At 46.5% G+C, this 20,056-nt stretch overlaps 1 protein-coding gene across 1 annotated transcript in view; it reads right to left on the bottom strand.

Annotated features, from left to right (window-relative positions):
- Window positions 1-20,056, bottom strand: part of LOC138491200 (cytochrome P450 2J2-like) — an 841,489-nt gene that overhangs the window by 792,709 nt on the left and 28,724 nt on the right. Inside the window, exon 2 of the mRNA XM_069617585.1 lies at window positions 1,593-1,755. Within this exon, the coding sequence (XP_069473686.1) occupies window positions 1,593-1,755 (163 nt within the window). The remainder of the gene's footprint in view (window positions 1-1,592; window positions 1,756-20,056) is intronic.

Consider the following 20,056-nt stretch of genomic DNA (forward strand, 5'->3'; position numbering starts at 1 on the left):
TTCAAACCCCTCTGCATCATCCATAAGGCTGTCTGGGGCCAGGACCACGCTATCTGCAACTTGCTCTTACTAAATACTCTCCCTCTAGACCTCTACGTTGCTCTGGTACCAACTCTCTGTGTAGCAAGCATTTCGCTAAACAGAGGGCCGGTGGCCGATCTCTTTCCTGAGCTGGCTCACCCTTATGGAACAGCCCCCCCTTCCTCTACATCTTTAGCCGGACCTCCTCAAATTCCAGAAGCTCCTCAAGACTTTCCTTTTCACCTCCTCCTTCCCTTCTTCCTCCTCTTGCTAACTCCAGAGTTGCTGAGATTGGTGGCCAGGGCCCTTATGTGTCCTTCGGGGCCTTGGACTCCCACACCTAATCGCCTTCAGCCTCCGCCCGCCCACAGCACTTGCCTTGGCACCCACTGGCCTATACCATTGTAGCCCTGCACTTAGCTATTTATTGCAGCTGAACGCTCCCTAGCACTTCCTACAATGGGCACTTACATCTGCTACTCACTCACGAGCACGGACACTCCAGCACTTACACCCACTCCCTCTTCCCCCCACCGCCTCTTCCCCTCTCCTCTCCCTGCACTTGCATGCTCTGAATACTCACAAGGCCTAGTAGGTCTCTCTTTATCCTCCAGTGTATTAATTGTTTTCAATCCCATGTTCCCTCCATGTTGCCCTGTGGGCGCTTTGAAACACAATTTACTTGCTGTATAAGCACCTAACAAATGCAAATAAATAAATACATTCTAGTGAACATTATGCATCTGAATACTTCCCTGTTTTACACTGGTTATTGAATCAAATGCTTTCTGTGTTCTCCTAAGAGTCAATGTACATATCTGTTTTATACTAAGTGTGTGACAATATTTGACTATAGGTTTAATTTGCTTATGTGCTTTAAAGGCCTAGTAAATCATTGTATAGTTTTGTACTTATCTGTCTAACTGGAATTATTTATGTTGTTCTTTGTGGACTAATTGTATCCCTAGACCAATCTTACATCCCTCCAAGTCTAAGCCTTGCAGCTCTGCTACCTAGATTGGGTTTGGCTAGACTTTAGTGTCTTTAATGTTCACCATAAGAAGTTGGCCTCCCAAAGTCCAGTCTCAGAGTTGACTTTGGAAATCCATTTTAACAAACAACCTCCTGTTCTGAATCATAAGAATAGAAACATGTTAATGTTGTGAAGAAAGCAGGTTAAGGAACTAACTCACCTTAAAAACAATTTAAAAATAAGCTGAGAGAACTGAATTGTAAAAAACTGACTTGCTATGGGTGTAGAGGAATTGAGGAGCGTGTCTTGAGGTGGCACATCTCAGAGATTTGTAAGAACTGGTACGAGGACAGAAGAATCAAATTTATGAAGATTACCAGAAAGTATTCTGTGTATTAAGTAGTTTTTCTTGAGTAGTGTTTTTGGAGCAACAGTTTACCGAAGTCCATTTCATTGCCATGTCTAGCACCCTTTTAAGAATACACACTCATACTCAAATTAGCTTTATACTACACAGTGGGCTCTCACCTGCAAACACATCACTAGGCACTCTAGTACATGCCGTGTACATGTGTTTCAAAATATTAAGCATCTGTACCTTTTTCCTTTGCATAAGCCCTTAGGGCAGGTGTCAGTGGACGTCCAGAGGTCTCCTCTGAGTGGTAGATCAGTGCGTCCTTCACAGCTTCATAACCATTGACCACAACAAGCGGCGTATGTCCTGCCCACACGGTGATAATGTTCCCATACGTCTTTGCAAGCTGAGAATGTTACAAAAAGGATTGATGTTTAATATATGGCGAAACAACACGTATCAGATAATCACTTTCAGCGTCGAGTAATTAATAGAAGTGCCGTTTTTTTTAATGCAGGTACTATTTCCCAAACCTCCCTGGGGCTAATTGCTACTGTGAAGGTATTAAAGAACATGTGGCAATGGTGTCCTTTAGCATCTGAAAAGACCCTTTAGGGGGTGACCATCCATCCTTCCTCCCAATCCTCCCCCTTGACCCTCCACTGGTTTAAACTGATTTCTGTTTCTGGTCTGCGATATTTACTCTGCAGAGCCCCTGCTATGCTGCATAGAGGGGCCTACAGTCCTGAGTTATCTGAGCCTTCTGATCGAGTCCAACATGAGTCTTAAATGTGACATGACCATGTCTCCTCAGCCTTGCATCAGGCATTTCATTTTGGTGGTGGTCTAATCAGGAGCGTTAGAGATGATCATGGCCGTACTTTGTTCAAGAACTCAACTATTAAATGTAATAACTTTTCTTTTTTTTCACAAGTTTTTTTATATTACTGTATTTATTACACTGTATATTACCTTTATATTCTTAAGTATACCCTCACCTGTATCACCTGCTTGCTGGACCTAGTTCCTGCCTTGTACATATTTTTTCTATTGCATACTGTACTATGACCATGTAGATGTACCTGCAACGAAGTTGAGCATATTCTTGTCTTGTGCGCCCTGATGCTCCAGGGCAAGGCGCGCCTTACAAATAATAAACTAAACTAAACTAAACTAAACTAAACTAAACTAAACAAGGTCGCAATATGTAACTGGGAAACCAGCAGGAACAGCATCATCGGATTTATACATACATTTTACCAGCAAAGTCTGGGCATTTTCACTTAGCGTTAGGTTATACTTCTTATTTAAAAAAGTACATTTTGGAAGTTTATAATTTGCGTACCCATTAACGAAATAGAGCAAACGTTTCAAAACAAAATGTTTACCGCACACTGAATATTTTTGGAAACGTTTGTTAAGTTTCCCCTGTGGGTGAGGTAATAAAACTATTGGAGGCGGGAGGTGACAATATAAAATGGCAATTTTGACCCCAAATGGAATATTTTTCCTCAAAACCAGTGTAAAATCATTGCATCCCTTCATAAAAAATAATAAAGTAAAAATGTCCCTTCAACAAAAAACAAAAAAAAATATATTTTGACAGATGGGCTTGCAAACCTTCATTGAAATCAGAATCCAGGGCTTTGATAGACAATTGCCAGGCTAAAAATGAGTTTGGCTGCCGTGTAAATATCAGAAAATCTGACCTTGAGAATCCGAGTCTGAACAGAAAAACAATGCATCAGAGTGTAGAATAGGTACCTTAAATATAATGCAAGTGGTCTCATATAGTGCCTGTCTGCCACTATTGGTGGCCTTGCTGTGCCTGGCTCTGTAACAGAAAAAGGGGGTGGGGTTCATTAGCGGGTCAGTGAGAAAGGCAGATGCGAAACCTCTGGCGTTGATGAGTGGAGGTTGGAAGTACCTGGTTCCTGAGTGGCAATCTGCTCTCTCTGGGTTTGGCGGAAGAAACTTTGGAGTAGGTTATCCATAGTGAAGAGCCCAAGATCTGATCGACTACAGCACTTTGGATCTGGTAAGCCACTGATGTGGGAGAGTGTGACAAGGCTAAAGAGGAGAGCTTAGTTGTTGCTCAGTTAGTGTTGATGTGCTAACAGGTAGGCCTGTGGTAATCTTCTGCAGGAGTTGGGGGGAGGTGTGTGTGTAATGCCATATGGTAGGAAATCTTAGAGGGGAGTCAGTTGGGGGAAAGTGGGAGCAGGCCTTACAAGGCAAATCAACCTGCATCCCTACCCCTGGCATTTTGCAGACAATGCCCCGTCTCGCGCTCTCTCTCTCTCTCTCTGTCTCTGTCTCTCTCTCTCTCTCTCTCTCCCCATCTCTCTCTGTCTCAAAGCAATACACATGTAAGGAATGGAACGTGAAACAGCGTAGCACAATGAGACATGGGACATGCATGCTCAGACTAACCATTGCGATGCCACTGTCACAGGCAATACCACTGGCGAGCAGCATTACTCACACCTGTGTCCTAAGCCCTTGTAGGTGACTCTTGATACCTGCTGCTTCCATGGCTGATGACCCCTCTGAGGAATCCCCAGATGCAGCAGGAAGTGAAATATAACAGGGCCCATGTGAGACCAGGGTGTCCATCGAGTGGACCTAGCGGCTCTTGAAGGCATGTTTCAGATGCCTACACCGGTTTGGGTGTACGCGCATGTACAGGCCAGAGAAGGTGGGGCAGACAGTCCTGGCCTGTGCAGTGTTGTACAACATCTGCGGCTGGCGCAACATACCCGCAGCCTCCAGATCTGATGATGATGGTGCTGCTGCACCAGCTGGGCCCATGCATGTGCGCATGGAGGCCCGGAATGGGTGCATGGCCCGCAAAGAACTGCTTGACTAATTTTTTAGTTACCCCCCCCCACTCTGTACACCACTTGCACCTTTGTAGTTATCATGCACCATCACAGTAAACACTTGTTCGGAAAAAAGGAAAGTCCTGTCAGTGCTTCAGGCACAAGCCCAATACCCCCTCTCCAAATGCTCCCAATCACAGACCTCCTCCCCAAAAACCCCATGCCCCCTTCCTCCCAAACACCCCCTTCCCCCTATCGTAAACACACCCAGTAAAGCACCCAAGTCAGTGTTCAGTGTCACTTGTGGCCCCTCTTTGGCATGTAGCTCTTTGCAGACTCCAATGGCGACCCGAGTCGCTGTGAGCGGCACCTTCGGCTGCCATGCTGGGAGTTCTCAGTGGTGGTGACCGATGTCAGTGGTGCAGACCCCTGGCCCTGCACGTGTTCCAGGGTCAATTGTATATACACTTGTGTATAGGCGTGCTATAAATGCCATAACATAGCATGGTTTATGGCCTCAGCTGTGACAGAGGCAAGCTTGTTGCCCTCTGGCACTCTTTGGGCAAGAGTGATGAGGGCGGCAGTGGCATGGTCTCGAGACCTGGCACTGCTGCATCTGGAGGCCTGCATGCATTCCTGCATGATCCTCCTCTCCTCCTGTTGCTGGCCTGCAATACCAGCAAGTTCAACGTGGCAATCCTTAATTGCACGCCTGTATGCATCAAGGGAATGGATGCTGGGCAGTGGCATGTGGAGGTGGCTGTGTGGTGTCTTAGGGCTATAACATGCCGTTGGGTAGGACGTGTTATCATCCTCCTTGTCAGTGGTGTCCCTGCCACGATGGCCTGGTGACTGCTGTGCCTGAGGTGGTGTGAAGGGCACAGGAGGGACAGTGGGGTCCCCGACCACAGATGTGGTGATGGTAGCAGCCACATGCACAGCTGCTTTGCCACCTCCAGTGGTGGGTGGCGATGATGATGGTGGGGTTGCCATCGCTAAAGGTGGTGGGGCTGCCTCAGCTGGAGGTGGTGACGCAGCTGCAGCTGGAGATGGTGGGGCAGCTGCCTGGGCCTGCTGGCGAGTGGTGTGGCCTTCGCAGGTCTGCCTGCAGCTGCTGGGCCTGATGATGATGGTGTACCAGGGGACATCTATCAAAAGCAATCCAAGGGAAGAAAAAGTAATACAAAAAGGAGCGTACACCAAGCAAGAAGGAATGCAAATGTATTGGACCCAAACAGCTGGGAAGCACGGTTCAGGCAACCCTGTCGAACTGAACAGAATGAAGAGAGGCTCACGACGCCCGTGGCTGGACTTCTTATACAAAACCTGTCAAATTGTCATACAACATTTTGGTTACATTTTCAAGACAGGTGTCACACCGCGGCCGTGGAAACTCTGGGCAAGATGGAGGCGTTATTAGACCCCTCTACAGGTCGGCTTGACCCTCAAGTCGTTTTTGGAGCGGCAGGTATATAAGGAGGCCACGCCCCCTGCGAGTCGCGTTGCAACTCGCATTCGTCGGTCTTTGGACTTTCGCCTGTTCTGCAGTGCCCCGCTTACGAGCATTTCCTCGAAATTATCCCCGGAGCCTTGATTTTTTCCCCTTGTCTTCCCCTCTCGTGCATTTCCCTTTTCTCGCCTGCCCTGCCCCTTTCCTTGTCTTTTGTCCTTTGCTTCTCCCAGGATCCCGGTCAGCCTCTCCGCTGCCGCTTTCCCGACTAATCTGCTGTTCCGGTTGTGCTTTCTGGTTTCTTTTCCCCCTTTTTCTTGTGGTCTAGTGGGCTCTCGAATATCCGTCCGCTGTGTTTTCAGAGCGGTCACATTCTATTCCGGGTTTCCTCTCACTCTCCATTCCATTCGATCACCCATTCTCTCTCTCTCTCTCTCTCTCTCTCTCTCTCTCTCTCTCTTTCTCTCTCTTGCTCTCTCTTGTTCTCTCTCGTGCTTGTTCTCTTCCTCTTATTTTGTTCCGGATTTCCCTTGGTGGCTTTCCCTAATTCTTTCAGCCTCCTGTCATCTTACCTGTTTCCCTGTAGGTCTGCCTTCTGTTTGGGGTTGTTCCTTAGTCCCAAAGGTGCAGCCTATCCCTATTCCCATACAGAGCATAAGCTTGGAGCTAATCCCTATCCAGGAAGATCAGAGACTTCTACCATCATTCATTCAAACTTCCAGTTTCTAATTTGGTGCACGACAATACCAGCCTCTCCAACCTTCACTTCGGTTCGGCCAATACCATCTACTATTACACAGGGTTTTTTCTGCCATACCTGGCTTTTTCCCTGTTTGAAGGGACGGTCTCCCTTGGGTTCACCTGACTGCCAGATCAACAGGCGGGCAAGGTGGGCTCGGGGGGAGACCGTCCCTACCTCTTCGAACACAAGAAGGGAAGACGGACTGTCAAATCGAGTGACGAAGGAGAGAATCCCACGAAGGAAAGAAGAAGGAGACAGAGGACATCAAACCCCACTGAAGATCCAGGTGAGGAGTCTCAGGGGGAAGGAACTTCTGCATACAGTGACAGATTGCAACGCCACCCAACCAACATGGCCTCCTTGGACTAATACCAGGAGATGGTGACCGCTATCCAGGGCCTTCAGGCTGAGGTTCAGAATCTCCGAACCGAGAACATTAACCTAAGCCAACAAGTAGCAGCACAAGAAGATTCCCAAGGCGATCTGCCTCCCCTGACCTTTTCCTTTGGGAAGTATGATGGCAGTCCTAAACTCCTAAAGGAATTCCTGAATGCCTGTATGATTTACTTTACGTTTCGACCAAAGGCATATGAACTGGATAGAGCTAAAGTTGGGTTTCCAACCTTGTGGGCAACGCGTTGGCCTGGGCAACTCCGCTGATAGCACAGTCGGATCCTGCCATAAATGACTACTCTCAGTTCACTCAATTGATGCGTTCTAGATTTGAGAGACCAGAGGTCCAATAATCTTCCTATGAAGCCCTTCTGGATCTCCGTCAATGAAATCAAGATGTACAGACCTATGCCTCTACCTTTACCAAATTGGCCGCAGACGCAGGATGGCCAGACTCGGCACAGCAGACCCTTTTTCGTCGAGGCTTACATGATGAACTTAAGGATGAGCTAGCCAGGATGGCGCGTCCTGCTTCCTTTCAAGAGTTGGTCACGTTGTCCCTGCAATTGGAGTACAGACTGCAGGAGCGGAAGCTAGAAAGAAGGAGGTTCAGACTTCATCCTTCAGTAGGAATTCCCACTGCAAGCCCTCAAAACCGACCACAATCGGATGAGCCTATGCAAATAGGAACAACCCGAGGTCCTTTGACACACGAGGAACGCAAGAGACGCAGAGACCTGGGTCTCTGCATGTACTGCGGATCTTCAAAACATTTGCTTCGGAATTGTCCCGAAGTACCCCCGAGACGCTCGGGAAACGCGCCTCCTCCGGTCTTGAGCAGGGAAAAGAACCAGGCAGAGTCGAAGAATCCCTGCAATTCCACCCACCAGGATAATTCCGTTGGTGCTCATAGCCTCATGGTGTTTACGGTGCGACTTACATTTGAATCCTCCCCATCAGTAGAAATCTTAGCAATGTTGGATTGTGGTGCGGCCGGTATCTTCATTGATATCCAGTGGGCTCAAGAACAAGGCATACCCCTACGCAAGAAAGCCTGCCCTTTGCCTGTTGAATGGGTAGATGGAGCACCCCTTTCCTCCGGTCCCATTATTAAGGAGACAGTTCCGGCAACCATGTCCTTGTCTCAGCACCAAGAACAGATCATCTTTGATGTGATTAGAGCAGCTCATTTCCCAGTCATCCTGGGCATACCCTGGCTACGTAAACATAATCCCAGGATTGATTGGTCTGCTAATACCATCTGTTTTTTATCACAGTACTGCTCGAAGGCATGCCTACCGCAGGCCCCTCCTTTGATGGGGAAAGGGGTCGCAGTCTCAACTTCCACGGCTGTGGTCCAAATGATTCCGCCGTGTTATCAACAGTATGCTGAGATTTTCCAAGACAGACTACCCCGTACTTCACCCCCGCATCGAGCTGAGGACTGCACCATCGATCTAAAGATTGAGGCGTCTGTTCCTTTCGGTCGCATGTACCCTATCTCACTCCCGGAAAGAAGAGCTTTGAAGGAGTACTTGGATGCCAATCTTCAAAACGGTTTAATTCAGGAATCTCATTCTCCAGCAGGGGCCTCAATGTTCTTCATCCCTAAGAAGGGTACCAGGGAATTGAGACCGTGTATAGATTACCGTGGGTTGAACAGCCTGACTATTCGGGATAGGTACCCTATGCCCCTCATAAAGGAGGTGCTTGAAGCCGTGGAAAGAGCCTCAATCTTTACCAAATTAGACCTTCGAGGAGCCTATCATTTGTTGAGAATAAGGGAGGGAGACGAGTGGAAAACGGCATTTAGAACTCCTCTGGGACATTTTGAGTAGAGGGTAATGCCCTTTGGACTTGTGAATGCTCCTGCCGTGTTCCAACGCTTTGTAGACAAGATCTTCTCGGATATGTTATATGCCTCAGTAGTGGTCTATTTAGACGATATACTGGTTTTCTCTTCCTCCCTCTCTGAACATCGAAGTCATGTCAATCAAGTCCTTCAAAGGCTGAGAGAACATCAACTACTGGTTAAACCAGAGAAGTGCGTTTTTGAAGCCTCCTCAGTATCCTATTTAGGGTTTATTCTTTCAAAGGAGGGGGTGCAGATGGATCCCGAGAAGGTGAGGGCGGTTCTTCAATGGCCTACTCCAAGAAGTCCCAAGGATATACAGAGATTTCTGGGACTATCTAACTTTTATAGAAGATTTATTCCCAGCTTCTCAGATATTGTTCTACCAATCACCCGTTTGCTTAAGAAAGGCCAGAAGTTCTAATGGGATAAGGAGGCGGATCAGGCCTTTCAACTACTTAAGAGGACATTCACTACCGCTCCCATTTTAGCGCAGCCTAATCAATCTCTTCCTTTTGTGGTGGAGACGGATGCCTCCGGAGGTGCGATCGGAGCTGCTCTTCTACAATCAGGCGAGGATGGAGCAGAACATCCAGTAGCATATTACTCCAGAACTCTTACACCTAGCGAGAGGAACTACTCAGTGTTGGAACGGGAATTATTGGCGATCCGTCAGGCATGTATTGAGTGGAGGTATTTACTGCAGGGGGCCGCCCATCCTTTTCTGGTCCGCACAGACCACCGAAATCTAAAGGTTTTGCAACAGATGGAGTGTCGCAATTCTCGTCACGCCCGATGGGCGTATTTTTTTTCCCAGTTCGACTTTGAGATAACCTACCTTCCAGGAAAGGAGAATGCCTTAGCTGACGCTCTATCCCACAGCCTGGAACCCAAAGACGTTCAAGGTCAGGGTGAGATACTCTCTGGTAAGAGAATCCTAGGAATGGTCAGCTCCTTCATACAAGAAGTAGAGCGCTCTACCAGTCTCACACAAGTTTCTCCAGACCATATACCCCTCTTGGAAAAGAGAGGGAAGCTATATTTTCATCAAGGTTCACTGTATTTACCGTCCAAGGAACTCCAAACACAAGCCTTGTTCTGGTGCCATGACCTTCCTTCGGCAGGACATGAGGGCCAAGGGGCAACACTACATCTGATATCCAGATATTTCTAGTGGCCGACTATGGACCAGGACATCAAGACATATGTGACGTTTGCCCGGTATGTGCAGCTAATAAACCCGTCACTCATCGACCCTTAAGTCTGCTCCAACAAGAACCGCTACCATCGCAACCCTGGGAACACATTTCTACTGATTTCATCGTGGATCTCCCTCTTTCTATGGGTTCCACAGGAATCATGGTTATGGTGGATACATTGAGCAAGATGGCTCATTTCTCTCCCTTGCCTGGCCTGCCTTCTGCACCCGAAGTAGCCGAAGTATTCCTGAGAGAGATAGTGAGATTGCATGGTCTACCTCGGACCATTGTGTCCGATAGAGGGTCCCAATTTACGTCTCGATTCTGGTCAGCTTTTTGTAGCTCTTTGGGTATAAAGAGAGCTTTATCCTCTGGTTATCATCCCCAAAGCAACAGACAAACAGAATGCTTAAATGCCACTCTCGAACAATACCTCCGTTGTTTTTGTCACCAGGAACAAGATAAGTGGAAGTCCTTTTTAACTTTGGCAGAGTTCACTTACAACAGCACCCAACATTCTGCAACTGGTTTCAGCCCCTTCTTCTTCACCTACGGATATCATCCGAGACATATACCTCTCTTTGGGGTTCCTCCAACTACAGTCCCTTCGGTAGATCAGCGCCTTCATGATCTTCGTTCCATCCAGAAGGAGGCTGCACAGAAACTGGAGGCGAGTAGGATTCATTACAAGAAGTATGCCGATAAGAAGAGATCACCTAACCCCAAATGGGAGGTGGGAACTAAGGTCTGGTTGTCAACCAAATATCTTCCACGTTGGGTCCGTCCTGGTAAATTCTCAGCCCGCTTTATAGGCCCATTTCCTATCTTGTCTCAAGTAAACCCTGTGGCCTTTCGATTACGACTGCCATCCAGTCTGAAAAGGATACACCCTGTTTTTCATACCTCTCTCCTGAAGACCTATCACCCAGATCCCATGAGCCGTCGTATACCCTCCTCCTCAATGCTCCAAGATCCCGACCCGGAAGAATATGAAGTGGAGAGGCTGGTTGATTCACGTTACAGGCCTGGGATGGTACAATATTTGGTCCAGTGGAAGGGGGATTCTGTTGCAGAACGATCATGGGAACCTAGACGTCATATCCACGCCCCACGACTTCTAAGACAGTTCCATCCCTTACATCCGGGAAAACCCAGGGGAGAGTGGATGAAGAGAGGGCATACTGTCACACCGCGGCCGTGGAAACTCTGGGCAAGATGGAGGCGTTATTAGACCCCTCTACAGGTCTGCTTGACACTCTAGTAGTTTTTGGACCGGCAGGTATATAAGGAGGCCACGCCCCCTGCGAGTCGCGTTGCAACTCACATTCGTCGGTCTTTGGACTTTCGCCTGTTCTGCAGTGCCCCGCTTACGAGCATTTCCTCGAAACTATCCCCGGAGCCTTGATTTTTTCCCCTTGTCTTCCCCTCTCGTGCATTTCCCTTTTCTCGCCTGCCCTGCCCCTTTCCTTGTCTTTTGTCCTTCGCTTCTCCCAGGATCCCGGTCAGCCTCTCCGCTGCCGCTTTCCCAACTAATCTGCTGTTCCGGTTGTGCTTTCTGGTTTCTTCGCTGTGGCTGCATTCTCCGGGGAAACATCCCAGCTGTGCAACATTCCAACACACTGTTTCGGCTGAATGGTCAAAAAATACTACTGCTTGTCATACACAGACCAGCAGCTCTGTTCTTATGAGCTGCCTGCGAGAAATGCTTTCCAAACGTGGGCCTACAAATAAATGTTTTCTTTGCTGTTCACATATCGCTAAAAAGCCCCCTACCATATACCCCCTAGGGCATCTTACACCCCCACCCTGTGCCCACTCTACACAACTACCCCCAATAAGCCCAGTAAAACCCACCACCCATTGAGTTCCACCAAGGGACTTCTTGAGCTGTCTGCTTCTATTTTATTTTATGCAAGCAGCACCGCATTCAATGATATCCCCACCGCCGATGTCACCCACTACATTACTTGTGATGTCACAACGTTACTTACGCAATTGTTATGTGCCTTCCCCTTGGCAGTGTTGGATCTGGACCATTACAACATTCCCCCTCTTCAATCGACACATTTTGGGCTACCAGTTCTTAGCTTTTTTCCTTCGGTATCCACACCCTTGTCACCCTCCGCAAACTCTCCTCTTGAGCCTCGTACTGCTCCGTTGAGCAACCTCTTATCACACATGCTTCCCCATCAGCTGAACAGTCTACCCAAAAGGCCTCATAGTTGCCTATATCCAAGGGTAGCATTGTGAGCAGTCCTAGGGGACCATATTAAGACATTTCTGTTGTGTGTGGTGTACGCAGTGTATACTTTTCTGGCCCGTCAACATTCAGGGACATCATATATTTCCTCCTCTCCCTTTTTCCCATCCAAAGTCGTAATCCTAACTGACATGTACATAAGGTGATGAGCGTCAGAACGAGTATTGGGGCAGTTACTTTAAAGGCTGTCGCCAACCACATGGGAACCCAGGCAAATAGATTGTTGAGCCGGTTATCTGATGTTATTGTGCTTGTTTTCCCTCGTCATAGTCTCGTGGAGCGTATATCACTCCTCAATAGCCTCTGTCAAAGTTCTGTTTGCTGTGTCATTTGCAGGTTAAAAAAAAGTGCAGAAGCTGCTTCCGATCTTCTTGCAAACGCCCCCCCAACCCCATTGCTGCTAATAGGGCAAAATATACCTATTCCGGACCACCCTCAATTCTTCCCTCAGAGAGTTGAGCCCTTTCTCCGTCTAATTTGCCAATTCGACTACCTCATAGCTTGTGATCTGCAGCCATTTTGCGTTTACTGCAATTTGGACACCTGGAAACAATACAAACGCAAAGAAGTTTGATGCTTTGGAAAACAATCTCAACTCCGGTGGAATAGCAGTCAGTCTGTCTGAATACTTTTCTGACCAGTAATTACTGTCCCTGCAATTTCTCTTCAAGTTCAAGGATTGGGCTGGTCATGTGCGCACACCCCTGCTCAATACTTTATTAATGTGTACATCTTTATTCAATAGTGCAGGATGATTTATGAACTGAATGATTTTTGAACAAGGCACCACGAGGGTAGGGCTGTGCAGGGTGACGAGGGAACATGTGCCTCCCCAATCTGCAGGGAGCAAAACGTATGACTGGTTTCCGCAAGCCCACTATTGGTCCATGATAACTGCAGTCCCGCTTCTCAGCGACGGGAAACACATCACCTTAGTACATCTAGTATTTGTCCCCAAATGCATGGATCTGAAACACAAAGAAAAGCACGCGAGTTCCTTTTTGTGCAAAGCTTGTTTTTTCTCATCTATCCAAGTGAAAGCGTGAACATGTTTGTTCCAAACTGTACGACAACTAGTATTCATTGTGCTTACTACATCTTAAAAACCCTACCAGCCCTTCCGCCTTACATTGTAACTTTCCCCCTCCTCCCATGCCCCATCATGGAAGACTGAGCCCTCAATTTGCATTAATGGTCTTGTATGGCACCACAGGATGCTGTGCCCCATTTCATTGTAACATCTACTATGGGTTGTGAAAAATTGCACCCCCCATCTCGCCCCTTGTGTGACATATTGTAATATAATGCATTTTGTGGCCTCTTTTTTCACCGTTCTTGTGAGTTTCAAATAATTGTCTGCATATACCTCCTCCCACTCCTCCATCGACTGTACTGTAACTGAATTTCCTTGGAACAGGGTCCTTGTCTTAGACAATGACAAATGCATCAGACACCCCCAACCCCTCGTCTGCTGACACCTCTTGGTGCCCCTGTAATGTGTGGAATGAGAGAGCACACATAAACTGCCCCTAATGCCATCTTCAAACATTTTGGAATTAAATACATTTAGTTTGGGGGCATACTTGTTCAGTATTGTCAGTGTGGATTTTGATTTCTCGAGAATCGCAAAAAGCGAATGCTCCACATACGGCATGACTGCGCAGCCCATCGTTATTATTGCTGACTTGATGGAAAATGCTGCTGCAGCGAGTGCCTGTTCACATGGGAAGTGGTCTTGCATTACTGGGTCTAAGAGACCACTGTAGTAGGCCAGGGACTTGTGTCCCTGTGGCGAGTGAGGACAACCATCATCACTGTGCCATCAGAATGTGAAAACAAAAATAATGTGTCTTTTTTCTTTACATCCTCAACGCCCATTGTCATTGTCATACATTGCTGCATTCCTATATCTCAATATTTCCTTAGTGGGTAATAGATTCATGCGAAAACAAATGAAATGATCTCAGTGATATCCACTCAGAAACTTTTCCATGTATTTTGGCAACCTGTTCAAAATGTTTAACATCCTCCCTTAAAAGTATAAACAGGTTCTACTTGTTCTTTTTCTCCCACATTTCTCTGCAATCATCTGCCCATAATGCTATTTCACAGAATCTGGGTTCGCTTTTAATTGTTCTTCCGACAATCCCAATTTTATTAAGATATTCTCGCATGCATTGCACCACAATTTTATTGTTCTGTTAATTTTCTTGACCCTTAAAGATTTCAAATGGAATTTTACTATCTTTGCAGATTATTTTCCTGAAAAGTGACAGCGTTAACCATACCCCTCTTGTGTACAATGACGGCAGCCCTAGCTCATATCTAATGATGGTAATCGGAACACAATTTGGGAATCTTAACACATTGCTCCAAAAGATTCCCTCCAGTGTTTCCTCCCCACCCCCATCTCCCAGGGTACGCATAGCAGTGCCTCTGCACCATAATAAATTATTGGGGCCACTTTTTTCATTTAGAACATTATTAACAGAACCATGGAGAAGCTCCAAATTTAAAATGGTACGTTCCTCATTACCCTTGCCGTTTGAAAGACTACGATCTCCGTCTTTAATGCATTTATATCAAGGCCTTTCCGATCTATATACTCCTTCAGCATTACTAATTTCCGCTGCGACTCAATTTGGATTTGGTCAACGATAACGAAATTATCTGCGTTTAACAGCCATCCCAGAGGCGCCCCTGCTATTCTAGGTCAAAAAGTGCTAGATTCTTTCATTGGGCCCCATTACAAGTATGGCGGTAAGGTAACAACGGTGACGGTAAGATACCGGCACCGTTGCTTCCGTCCCGCCATACTACGAACTCTGCAAGCGGGTGCCTGTCAGCCTGCCAGGTCTGACCTGGTGGGCGGACCCGCACCCGCTCACAGACCATGACGGATGCACCGGCACCATTATTAACAATGCCGGTGCATCCGTCCTCCCCATTCCCATTGAGTCCAGTAGGACTCCAATGGGGAGCATTATTTTCCAGCGCCTGGAAATGGGCAATTACCAAGTCTGCCAGGGCTGTAATGCCCCGGTAATTGCCCATTCCCGGGTGTCGGAAAATAAATGACTCTGGCGGTATCCGTGTCGGTTTTCCGGCACGGCTACCGGCAGAGTTAGAATGAGGCCAATTTCACTCTTTCAAATCAGTGACAAATAAGCTAAATAATGCCAGTACAAGGCGGCATCCCTGGTTTAGGCCACTCGCTGTACCAATTTCTTTTGTCATGGTCCCTGACTGGCTTAATGTCACCTGGATTGATGTATTTGCATATAATGCTTCCATGGCTCTTATTAGGCCATTTGGGCACCCCCAAGTTGATAAATTGCACCATAGTATTTCTCGATTTACTCCATCAAAGGCCTGCTCTAGATCAATAAATGTGACGTAGAATTTCTTCCCCTACCGCAGAGCCTTAGCATTTGATGAATTGATCAGGAATACATTAAGAGCACAACCTATGCCTTTGGTGAATCCTGCTGGTCTTTCGTCTATGCATCCTGCTTTTATTGCCCAGGTCTGTACTCTTCGTAACAATACAACCACAAAGAGTATTCCCAGCACATCCAGCAGTGCAATCAGCCGATAGTTTCTTGCCTCAAGTCTGTTGCCCTTCTTAAAGATAGGCACCACCACTGCCCTTTTCCAAGAAGAGGGAATCGTCTTGGTTTTTACCACCTCTGTAAATAATGCCATTGCAAAATCAGCCCACTCTTCAGGGGCTGATTTAAGCATTGCGTTTGTTAATCCGTCCGGGCTCGGGGGCTGAGAACTACAGGCCTTTCCGATCAGCTCTAACAGCTCTTCTTTTTCAAACATGATATTCCCATCAGAGGCATCTAAACTAATAGTTTCCCCCCTTATGGTTTTTTAAACAATTTTCCGAAGTGTTCAACCCACTTAGCTTCTGATACGGGATTGATTTGGGTTATCTTCGTCATTTAGCAATTTCCTGTCATGATCCCAGTAAGTGAGCAGTTTTCCATTCAAGCATGCATAAGAAGCAAGGGAAATCACATCAGTCAGCAGGTCAAAAGTGGGTACAAGCCTGGCAAACATGGCATTTGTACCATTAATAGCAAATGCTCCCATAGTCTTTCATAGTGCTTACAGTGGTCTCATACAGTAAACATGGCCGCCGCCAGATCCATTGATAACTTAAAGCACGCTTTATACATATTGCAGAGGGCGCTACTTAAGCCCCGCCTCCGCTGGAGCACTCGCTTCGCATCTGCTCCGCTGACAGCGGGTAACGCTACCGGCATCTCTCCTTACAGAACATGTCAAAAGAGAAAACGGAGACATTAGTTTTTACAGAAAAAAATAACAGAATCCCATGGTTATAGAAAAGACTTACCGAACCGAAGTTCTCTCCGAAGCAGTTCTTCAGTCAGCTGTGTTCTTTCGTAGCTGCAGCCTCTTCTGTCAGAAGTTCCCTCACAGCCACAGCATCTTTGAGCAGCAGTCTTCGTACGCAGTCGCAGTACCTTCTTTCAGAAGTTTCCTCAGCAGCCTCTGCATCTTCCGAAGGTATTTTTCCCCAGCTTTCCAAAAAACCTGCAGACAAATAAGGTATTTCTTTAACGATCGAACTTAATAGAATTAAAGAAAGAAGAAGTTTAAATAAGTTTACGTACCTGAATTTTCTTCAAGTTTTCACAGCTCAGTTATTACCGCACGCTTCCCTGAAGGCTGCACTTATTCCGTATAGACGAACTTACGTTTGTTAAACGTTTCTTCATCCTGAGTAACGTTGCAGTCATTCCGCAGCCATTAACCTTTCCGAATTCCAAGAACCTGCAAGAGAAATGAGAAAATATTAGAAAGAGAGATCTCTCCAACATAGGGACTCTTCCAAATCTAAAAGACTATAGTATATTCTCCAGATATTTACCCAAAGACAAATTCTGGAAATGCAAAGACATTATAAAGGCAAGAGTCTATGGAACACTGCAGCCTTCCAAGTTTTAAGTTTCTTCATTCCAACGCGCCCCTGTAGAATCACAGGATGGAGAGCTCCACAAAACAAACACAGGTGAGAAGGGAGGGATTACCAAAGGTACACAGTTATACAGTAACTACTATTGTTGTTAAGGTTGTTCACACAGAAAAGGAATCCTAAAAGTGCCCAAGTAATAGGTCCACAGGCTGAGAAGGCATTACGCTTCTGAGGAATCCAGGTAAGCGTTACATTTCCACAATTCTCTAGTATTACCTGAGGCGATTGCTTATGCCTACAATAACAGTTTCTCAGTCTCCCCTTTTTGTCCTTTAAACTTTCCAACAGAGGTAGGTAGTCTGTGGTGCTCTTATATGCATTCACCTTTTCTTTACAACTTTCTGTTAATTGATTCACTGCCTCTGGCTTAATATGCAGTCTGATAATATTTGAAACAACTTCTACCCTCATCAGACATTTTTTTTAAAATAAATTCTCATATGGAGCATTCCGTATCAGTCTCACTAAGTCGTGGTCACTATTTTGCATGCGTACTACTTCTAACGATTGTGCTACGTCGTACACATTCAGAGATGTAAAGCAGTAATCTAAGACTGAATTTTGGTGGTCTCTTCACCACGCTGGGGCGCTTGGGATATCCCTGGCTATTTGACTAGTAAACTAGTATGTTGGAACCTTGTCCCACGATAAGTGAATGCAGTGAGGTATTGTGAATCTGGATACAACGGGATGGAGAAAAATTCATTCTTTAAATCAAGGACTGTGAAGCATGTTGCTTCTGTAGGTATGTTACATAATAATGTGGCTTGATTTGGTACGAATCGAAAATCTGCCTCCACCACGTTGTTCAAGTTATGGAGATCCTGAATGAATCCCCACACCCCTCCTTTCACTTTATTAACAGGGTAGATAGTTGATGGCCATGTTACATGGGGAGTCTGACTGACATTTGTATTGTACCATGTCGCCATAGTGCGTGTAGTGCATTTTACATACCATTGTCTGCTTCTCACAATAGTGAGTACTGTTTAACCTGGGGCAGCAGTGCCCCTTCCTTCAATTTTATGCAGACTGCCCCTGCTCCCTTCAACAACCCTATATCATGGGGGCCAATGGTCCATAGTACCTCTCGTACTTTATTCAAATCTTCCTGCTAGTGAGTGGATGCCTTGCTCATTGTCTCCTCTAAGTTCATCTGACAAGGGATGCATATTTGAAATACCATTTCCCCTTCCTCTTCGTCCTCTGAAAACAGTTGTCGTCAGTTAAGCCTATTAGTCTGAGCATCAGGTCAAGGCAAAGGACTGTGCGCCACTTTGCGTTATCTTCATCTGTTCCACATAAAATGACCATGTCCTTTCTTGTACTATTTCTTTGTGTACTGCTGGTCTAAACAAAAATTATGTGGCCAATCAGAATACCTTATCATTCATTCTGGATTCCCACCCTATCAATACTTGTACCCCAAAAAAGAATACCTCAGGGTGGTGTAGTGCCTGCGTAAAGTGCTGTGTGCACAAAATGCTTATATGATGGCTGCGACCCGTTCATGAAAGATACCAAGTGTCGAGCATACTATGCCCTTCTCTGAAAACAACACTGTCATATTTAACTTGCTCAGTATGTCCCTTCCTAGTAAATTGAAAATGACCTCTCGCCCACATATAAAACATGAGCCTCCAAATCTGGGTCCCGTTCCACCATATCCAAACCCCCTCCCTCTCTGTGCGTATCCTCTACCCTGTTCATAGTATCCTGTCTGTGGGTAATACCCCCTTGCTGCTAATCCTGTTGCTGGTACCCTCCCTGCTCTTAGAACCCCCCTTGCTGTAGATACACTCCTCTCTGTGGCACGCCCACCGCAGGGAACACTCCTTGGTGAACAAAGGCAACTTCGAGCTGTCCTGGGACAATGTCAGTATGTTCAGCCCCTTCCATGGATATTTTTGCTAATCTCCTTTACACCAATTTTGCCTCTGCCTAAATTGCATTGTCTGCTGTGTCCTTCTCATTTTCCTGTTTCCTCTTGTAAAAATTTACAACGGTGGTCTGAATTTCTGGCCATTCCTTTGCCTCAATCACAATCATCTTTTCTATGGATGTCTGAACATCCGAGGAAGCCATCAAATCAGTATGTGACAAAATATTAGTAGGTTTACGTCCCGTGATTGTCGCATCTCTAGCGTCCACATCTCCTGTATCTGTTGTATGTATTCTGCAGGGTCTTTGTCAGGTTTCATTTTGCATGCCAAACTCTGATGTATCTGGGCACATAGCTCTTAATACTTTCCACACATGTGCGCAGCAGTTGTTAAAGGGTGCATCGTCAAGTATGTTACTAATCATTTTTACTCCATTATAACCTGCCTGCTCCCACATTTTGTCCCCCCTTTTGCCCATTAAGGCTGCAAATAGGCTCTTCATTTCTCTGATCGCCAGAGTAACCCCTGCATTCTCTTTCTTGAGAGTATATATCCATTTGCCCGCTCCGAGGGATGGCAAGCTGTACATTAAGTTATCTCTGTCCATGCTCTGCCATGGTACATACTTTGCTCCTCCTCAGCCTTTCTGGAACAGCGACAACTGTGTTTGTGGTGCGGGGTAGCCATGCCTTTTGCAGCGCTAGCTACCGCCATCCTTACTACTCTGTTTCGTGGGGTCTGGGACTAGTTCCTTCTGCTCCGGATGTCTATCTCCCTTTCTTTCTTCCTCTACTGTTTTTCCTTCGTCTTTTCCTCTCTTCCCTTTCCTTCTCTCTGTTCCTTCTCTCTGTCCTCGTCCCATTGCTCGTCGTCCCCATATCTCCCCACTGCCTGGCCCTGCTCCTCCACCATCGGTTTCCTCATGGACTGCTTCGGACTCCACAGGGCTCTCCTCCTCCTCTTCCGGAGGCTCTAGCTAATTTAAACATAATTTTCCTAACGTCCAGCCACCCCTTACCCCCCCTCCCTTTTCTGGACTTCCTTCTCTATCACACTTTTGGCAGTTTTGAACACAGTTTCTAACTGCCGCTGTGCACT

Source organism: Ambystoma mexicanum, chromosome 10, assembly GCF_040938575.1.
Source record: "Ambystoma mexicanum isolate Mex_15411 chromosome 10, UKY_AmexF1_1, whole genome shotgun sequence".
Classification (NCBI taxonomy): Eukaryota; Metazoa; Chordata; class Amphibia; order Caudata; family Ambystomatidae; genus Ambystoma; species Ambystoma mexicanum.